We start from the raw sequence: 7883 nt of genomic DNA, 5'->3' as shown, positions 1-7883 counted from the left end.
ATATCTGTAATCTCCATAGGCATTGTGAATATGGCATTGCTGATACACATGTAAAAAAAATAATGTATTTTTTAAACATTTAATTTTAAAACTTTGAATTCCAGATTCTTTCTCTTCCTCCCTCGTCACCCACCCTTACTGGGAAGATAACTAATTCAATACAGGTTGTACATGTATAGCTACATAAGACATTTCCATAGTGGATATATTGTGAAAGACTAACTGTATTTCCTTCCATCCTATCCTGCCCCCCCTCCCCTGTTCTATTCTCTACTTTGACCCTGTCCCTTTTCAAAAATGTGTGCTTCTAACTTCCCTCCCCTGCAACCTGCCCTCCCCTCCATTATCCACCCTTTCATCCCCTTCCCCCTACTCCCCTGTAGGGGGAGATATCCAATATACTGTGTATGTCATTCCCTCCCTAAGCCAAATTCAATGAGAGTAAGGTTGACCCATTTCCTTTTGCCTTCCTGTTCTTCCCCTCCATTGTAAGTTTTCCCTTGCCTCTTTTATAGGAGATAATTTACCCTATTCTGTCTCTCCCCATCTCCTCTCATTATATTCCTCTCTCACCTCTCAGTTTCACCTTTTAAATAGCATCCTTTCTTATTTAATTGATCCTGTGCCTTCTATGTATACCTGTACACATATATACACACACTTACGTATGTATTTATACATAGATACAACTCCTATATAAACATATAAATGTATGTGTGTATACACACACATATATATATATATATATACATATACACACATATACTCCCTTCAACTATCCTCTTACTGAGAAAAGTCTCATGAGTTACAACTGTCATTTTCCCACATAGGAATGTAAATAGTTCTACTTTAATAAGTTCTTTATGATTTCTTTTCCCAGTTTACCTTCTCATGCTTCTTTTGCTTCTTGTATTTGAATGTCAAATTTTCTATTCAACTGTTTTTTTCATCAAGAATGCTTGAAAATCCTCTATTTCATTGAATGACCATATTTTCCCCTGAAACATTATATTCAGTTTTACTGGGTAGGTGGTTCTTGGTTTTAATCCTAGCTCTTTGACCTCTGGAATATCATATTCCAAGCCCTTCAATCCCTTACTGTAGAAGCTGCTAGATCTTGTGTTATCCTGATCGTGTTTCCACAATATTAAAACTGTTTCTTCTTGGCTGCTTGTAATATTTTCTCCTTGATCTGGGAACTCCAGAACCTGCCTATAATATTCCTAGGAGTTTTCTTTGTGGGATCTTTTTCAAGAGGTGATTGGTGAATTCTTTCAGTTTCTATTTTGCCCTCTGGTTCTAAAATATGAGGGCAATTTTCCATGAGAATTTCTTGAAGGATGATTTCTAGGGTTTTTTTTTTATCATAGCTTTCAGGTAGTCCAATAATTTTAAAATTATCTCTCCTGGATCTATTTTCCAGGTCAGTGGATTTTCCAATGAGATATTTCACATTGCCTCCTATTTTTTTTCATTTGTTTGGATCTGTTTAATTTGATCAACTTATCTTGATTTCTCATAAATTCATTAGCTTCCATTTGCTCCAATCTAATTCTGAAGGAATTATTCTCTTCAATGAGCTTTTGGAATTTTTTTTTCCATCTGGCAAATTCGGCTTTTTAAGACATTCTTCTCATTGGCTTTTTGGGCCTCTTTTGCCAAATGAGTTAGTCTATTTTTTAAGTTGTTATTTTCTTCAGTCAGGTTGTTGACTTGCTTTTCATAATTTTTGTGCATCATTCTCACTTCTCTTCCCAATTTTTCCTCCACTTCTCTTACTTGGTTTTCAAAATCCTTCTTGAGCTCCTCTATGGCCTGTAACCAAATTCATATTTTTCTTTGAAGCTTTTGGTAAAGGAGTTCTGACATCACTGTCTTCCTCCCATTCCATGCTATGATCTTTTTTGTCCCCAAAAAAGGAATCTAAAGTTGGATTGCTGTGCTTGCTTTGCTTCCTTTGCTTACTCATGTTGCCACTCAATTACTTGACTTTTGAGCTTTTTGCCACAGTAGAACTCTGCTTCCAGAGAGGGGAGCTTTGTTCCAAATTGCTGGGGTTTTCACAGCTGCCAGAGCTATTAGTTGGGTGCCCTTTCTGAAGTCTCCACATGCTCTGGCACCTGGTCACACACCCCAGGACCTCCACCCCAGACACTGATCCAGATCCAAGCAGGTTAAAACAAGAGTGATTATCCCTCAGACTGGTTTCTTGGTCCCCCTACCATTTGCAGGCCAGGAGCTCTGAAGAAGCCATGCGATGGTGGCTGTATGCCACAGTGGCTGTGCCACTTCTCACCTTCTCACCCCTGGGGGCAGAGGCTGGACCAAGCTCTCGGTCCCCCTACTCCCACAAAGTCCACACTAACCTTTTACTTTGCCTTTGGCATTTATGGGTTGATAATTTTGTAAACCGCCACAGTTGCTGGTGATCCACTCTCTCGAAGTCCACTCCAGCAGCTGCTGGTCAGGGCCACCCTGGGGCTAAAACCACAGGCTGACTTGGGGCTGGGCTCAGCTCCCAGCACACTGAGATGGACCCTTCCTGCTGGGCTTCTGGGCTGCCTTCAGTGGGAGATTTGTTTCTCTCTTTCACTTTGTGGTTCTGTAGATCTAAAGTTTGTTTAAAGTCATATTTTATAGGTATTTGAAGTAGTTATGGGGGGAGCTCAAGGAATTTTCCTCCTTCTATGCTGCAATCTTGGCTCTGTCCCCTCCTTATTATTTTCTAAATGTAAAGTTCAGTCTAGTAGATGCCACTGATATAAATTTGTTTTACATGTGAGAATAATCATGGATGGGTTGTTATCTGCATCATTGGAGAGAACTCCTGAATGAGACCATGGACACATCTGAAGTGAGTAACTGGATGACTTATTCCTTGAGACCCCATCTAATCCAGTTCTAACACTCTTGGATTCTAGTTTGGAAGGAATGAATCTTGCTGTGCTGGGAGGAATCAGAGGAGTCAAGAACAATTCTAGCTCTTCTTTTCAAGCTGGCAAGGTTTCAAGTATGTGTCCAGTGTTAGACACATAGAGTCTGACTAATGACAATGATAAATAATTAAACTAATAATAATAGTAATCACTAGCATTTATATGATGTTCATTTTACAGATGAGGAGAATGAAGCAGACAGAGGTGAAGTGACTTGCCAAGGGTCATACAGATGGTAAGTGTCTGAGGTCAAAGATGAGCTTGGGTCTTCCCTTCTCCAGGCCCAGTGCTCCATCCATTGTACCACCGAGGTGCCTTAAAGAGATTCATTACCAGAAGAAAGAATGCAAGTTTTGTTGTCTAATATTTCAATAGATCCGTGATCTCATCAATGGGTGGGATGTAATTCCTTCCACTGATGCAAATGACAATCCAACTGTGTCTAGCTGACTTGTATGCCTCTCATTCATAGTTTCCCATGTGTTCCCTAGAAGGGCATCTGTCCAAGGTGCTGGGGGACTTTCTTGTTTGCTCTCAACATTGGGAGAATGCCAATGGAGCACATGAGCTGTCCAGGCAGGAATATACTTCCACCTGTTTTTTCTATTTTCTTTGGGCTTATTTTAAATTAAAAGAACAGAGCTTTAAAATAGTATTATATTAAATCAGTCACCCCAAGTAGAATGTAACATACTGTTGCTCATCCCTTGCTCTCACTACATGATCCGCCTATCTTCTTTTTCAGTCACATATTTCTTTGATAATATCATTTTCCTTTGTAATTCCTTATTTATAATGTGTTGTAGGCTGCTGATTCCCACCATGCCCTTTCCTTTTTAGCATCCCAATAGGTGATCATCCTTTGCAGGAACTATTTCAGTGTTATGGAATTCATTACTGCAAAAGGCATTTTGGATAGCTGTGACTGTTAAATTCTTCCTTATATTAGGACTCCCTGTAACTTCTATTATATGGTCCTAGTTTTATACTCTGGAGGCAGGAATCAAATCTGTTTCCTTTTCCACAGTCCTATCTGCCTACATCTGAAGGCAGTAATCATGTCTCTTCTAAATCTTTTCTTTTTCAGGTTAAATGTCTCACGTTCCTTCAAATGATTCACACAGCATGGTCTTCAGTCCCCTCATTACACTTCATTTGACATATTCCTACTGGCTACTGTCATTCCTTAAATGTGTTGACCAGTCCAGACTACTTTAGATATGGTCTCACCAGACATCAGGATGATCCCCACTACATACCTTAATGGAGTCTGTGATTCAATTAGTGTTTTTGTTTCTTAAGAAAAAGTTGTCACATCACATGTTTGATTCATATTGAATTTGTTGTCCCTAAACCCTTTACCTCCTCTCCTCATGTAATGCATATAGAGGCATCTAATAAATACTTCAGGAAGACATAGCAAAAGTATTGATGGGAACTCTTCAGGTGAAGGGACTTCAGGTGAAACTGGAGAGCAGGTTTGGTCATACAAGGTCAGGCACTTATAGTTAAACTGATTTCTGTTCTTAGTGTAACTTATAACCATGCTTGCTGAAGCTCAGGCCTCACCTCTTCCTAGCCTGCTCTAAGACCCTTTTGTTAAGATCCCTGGGTTTTGACCTTGTAGCTATTTCAGGCACAGACTCCTGCATCTCTATCATTCATAAGTTCCATTCTTATCCACCCTTCCCCCTTTTCCTCATCTGCACAGAAACTTCTGGACTAATAATCTCTTTCCCTACTCTCTATACTGAGTCAAGGCCAATCAGCACCATGGATAGCACTAAGTTCCATCCTTATTGAGACCTTAAAAGGAACAGTACAGGAACATGTTGTTAGGTGACCTTGAAGACTGATCTCCCACAGTCAAGATCCAAAACTTCTTTATGCAGTCATTTTTTTCATCTTCCTAGTCTATTCTGGTTGCATGGCAGCAACATGTGGTGTCCTTTCTCTTGGTCTCTCTTTGACCTCCTCTAGCTAGAGTTTTTGTTCTTCACTTTTCAATTTCAGGTACCAGTGCCTCAGCACTGGCAGTGATCCATTTCAGGGGCCAAAAAGCTTTCTGAGAGACAGGACTTTGTGCAAACTTGTGGAAAGGCCTCTCGCCTCATTAGTCTAGCAACACACCTCGCTTTAAAAAAGGCTTCTTTGAGAAAATGAAAAATAATGAGGCAGGGTTTGAGCTGTAGATGACTACCCTCTGCATCAGGCACTGGATTTGATTAGATGACCTCAGAGGTTCCTTCCAACTCAAACATATGATTCAGTGCCTCTGTGATTCTAAGATTCTACAGTTCTGTGATTATAAAATTCCAAGGTTCTATGACTGAAAAATTATATGTGTCTTGGATTATAAAATTCTATGCATAAGAAGATGAGGATTCAGGGCTAGATATAGCCATGGAGGTGCACTGGGCCTGGAATATTTTTATCTCTGTGTTTTTAAACAGAACAAATCCACTCACCGAGTCAATGTAGAAGGTGTTGGAGCCCACGAAGGTGATGGCATCCTGAAGTTCATAGTTATGCACACCGTTCTGGTAGTCTTGGTAGGGGATCACTGTGAGGGCAAAGGGTCCCACATTTCGCCTGCTCCAGTTGGTTAGTCGCACTTCAAGTGGGATGGGGTCACCAACCCGGCAGTCTGCCACGACATCACAGTCACACAGCTGTCCATCCACCAGCACATCTGCAAGGCAAGACGAGAAAATCACCAGTGGCTGAAGAGCTGCATGAACACAAATCGGTACATCTTTACTGAGTGATTACTGTACCATACCTAGCCATATGCTATGTGCTGAGGTAGGAGATATGTGAGAAGGAGGGCAGAATCAGAGGATTAGAAGAGACAGTCCGGGACTTCCATCCATTTGGGAGAACAAATCTTAACATATGTCAAGTAGTCAGAGTACAATCACATATTATGGGTGTCAAAGGAAAACGACAATGCTATCTTACTTTGATATTAACACTTTTAAAAACATTTCCATATCCATTCTCTTATTGTATTTTTCTAAAAACTATTAATTTCATTGCATTTGCATGACAAGTCTGTGAGGTAAGTCATGGCAACTGTGCACCCTCAGAAGATATATGGAAATTATACTCCTGTGTGCTGTTCACCAGAGGTTTGAGCCGTTATTGGACATAGGACTTAACGTGCTTAAAATCACATTAAAATATGTACTGTCATAAGAATTTTTCATCAAATAGTATCTCACATGACACAAGGTCTTGTACATTAGTGTCTAACTCAAATAGAAACAGAGGCACTAAACTCTACAAAAAAGATTCCTGCAGGTTGCATGCTGACTTGGAAAACTACTTATTAACATTATCTATGTTCTTCTGCATTTTAATTTATTTTGTTAAATATTCCAGAACTGCATTTTAATCTGGTTTGGGCAACACTCGAGAGTGTTGTGGGTTGCAGGCTGGTTATAGCAGGCCAAGCATCTGATACTTCTGCTGTATGTGATGGGAATTTAGTGAATCCTTTTTTAAATGAATGGCTGACAACAATGTAACAATTCTATAGGCTTATCTCAATCAATAGTCATATATTTACTAAGTGTCCTTTTTTTGTGCTAGGCACTAGAAGATAGCAAAAAACAGAATAATAATAACTGACATTTATTAAGAATACATATATTATTGTTGTTGTTGTTCAGTCTTGTCTGACCCTTTGTAACTCCACAGACCACAGCATGCCAGGCCCTTCTGAACAGGGGCGCTCATCTATTGATGTCACATCTTTCAGCATTTAACACTATCCATAGGGTTTTCTTGATGAAGACACTGGAATGGTTTGCCATTTCCTTCTCCAGTGGATCACCTTTTGTCAGAACGCTCCACCATGGTCTGTCTATCTTAGGTGACTTCATGGCATAGCTCATAGGTTCATTGAGTTAAGCAAGCCCTTCCACCAGGACAAGGCAGATATGATTATTATTGACATTTAAAGTTTATAAAGAACCTTACATACATTATCTCATTTGAACATTACAAATACTTGTGCCCGATAACATAGCTTTTGAGTGTCAGAAGCAGGATTGGAAACCAGGTCTTCCGTCTTCCTACTTCCAAGGCTATCCTTCCACTGCACTAGATAAGTGGTTATACTCAAGTCTTCCAGGTATTCTCTATGTCATGCTGCACCATAATTCTTACTTTCAAGAAACTAAGAAGGTAAGCCTTACATACATAAAACAATGATAGAGTAGTTACAGACTAGCTGGTCTAATGGAAAGAGTATTTACTGGATTTAGTATCACAAAATTTGGGTACAAGCTTTGGCTCTATTATCTCCTAGTGGTATGATCACAGACAACTTAATTTACCTTTCTGGGCCTCAGTTTTCTTACTTGCAAAATATGGATTATAGCTCACATTTCCAAACAGTCCTTCTAGGTTTACAATTGCTTTCCTCACTATAGCCCTGTGTGCCAGTTAGTGCAACAATCATATGCCATAAACAAACAAACAAAACCCCTAGACTATGATTTCATTGGCAAAAGGAAGGCCTGATGATGAGCCTTCCACCAATACGGAACAGCACCAGTTCTGCAACTCTAAGTTGGGGGAGATGCCTTGGGCACCTAGAACTTATGTGATTTACTCAGTGACACACAGTCATTATTTGTCAGAGGTAGGACACTGAACTTAGGTCTTCTTGACTTTAAAGCTGACTCTGCTTACTGTCCTACAGTGTTGATGATTCCCATTGCAAAGATGAAGAAACAGGGGCCATGAGAAGTGTCTTGATCAAGGTCATGTAACAAGTAAGCATTGGCTATGGTAAATACTTATACTGTTGTGGGGGCAATGAAGATACTGTAGGTCACCTGTTCTTTAACCAAAGTGTGCTATAAACATCTGCAATCATAGGAACTACTACTGAGTCTAAGTAGAATAGGCCAGGGAGGGAGAGGATACAAGGGCATT

General features: G+C 39.9%; 1 protein-coding gene across 3 annotated transcripts in view; it reads right to left on the bottom strand.

The window, feature by feature from the left end:
• The window catches only part of TRAPPC9 (trafficking protein particle complex subunit 9), a 1063197-nt gene that overhangs the window by 3822 nt on the left and 1051492 nt on the right, over positions 1–7883 (bottom strand). For all 3 annotated transcript variants that reach the window (XM_069081231.1, XM_069081230.1, XM_069081232.1), the window contains one exon: positions 5405–5628. In XM_069081231.1, the coding sequence (XP_068937332.1) occupies positions 5405–5628 (224 nt within the window). The remainder of the gene's footprint in view (positions 1–5404; positions 5629–7883) is intronic.

Source organism: Petaurus breviceps, unplaced genomic scaffold (genome assembly GCF_028583685.1).
Source record: "Petaurus breviceps papuanus isolate PSGF00001 unplaced genomic scaffold, PetGlider_PUasm1.0 98, whole genome shotgun sequence".
NCBI classification, from domain to species: domain Eukaryota; kingdom Metazoa; phylum Chordata; class Mammalia; order Diprotodontia; family Petauridae; genus Petaurus; species Petaurus breviceps.
This window is presented reverse-complemented; position numbering and strand designations above follow the sequence as displayed.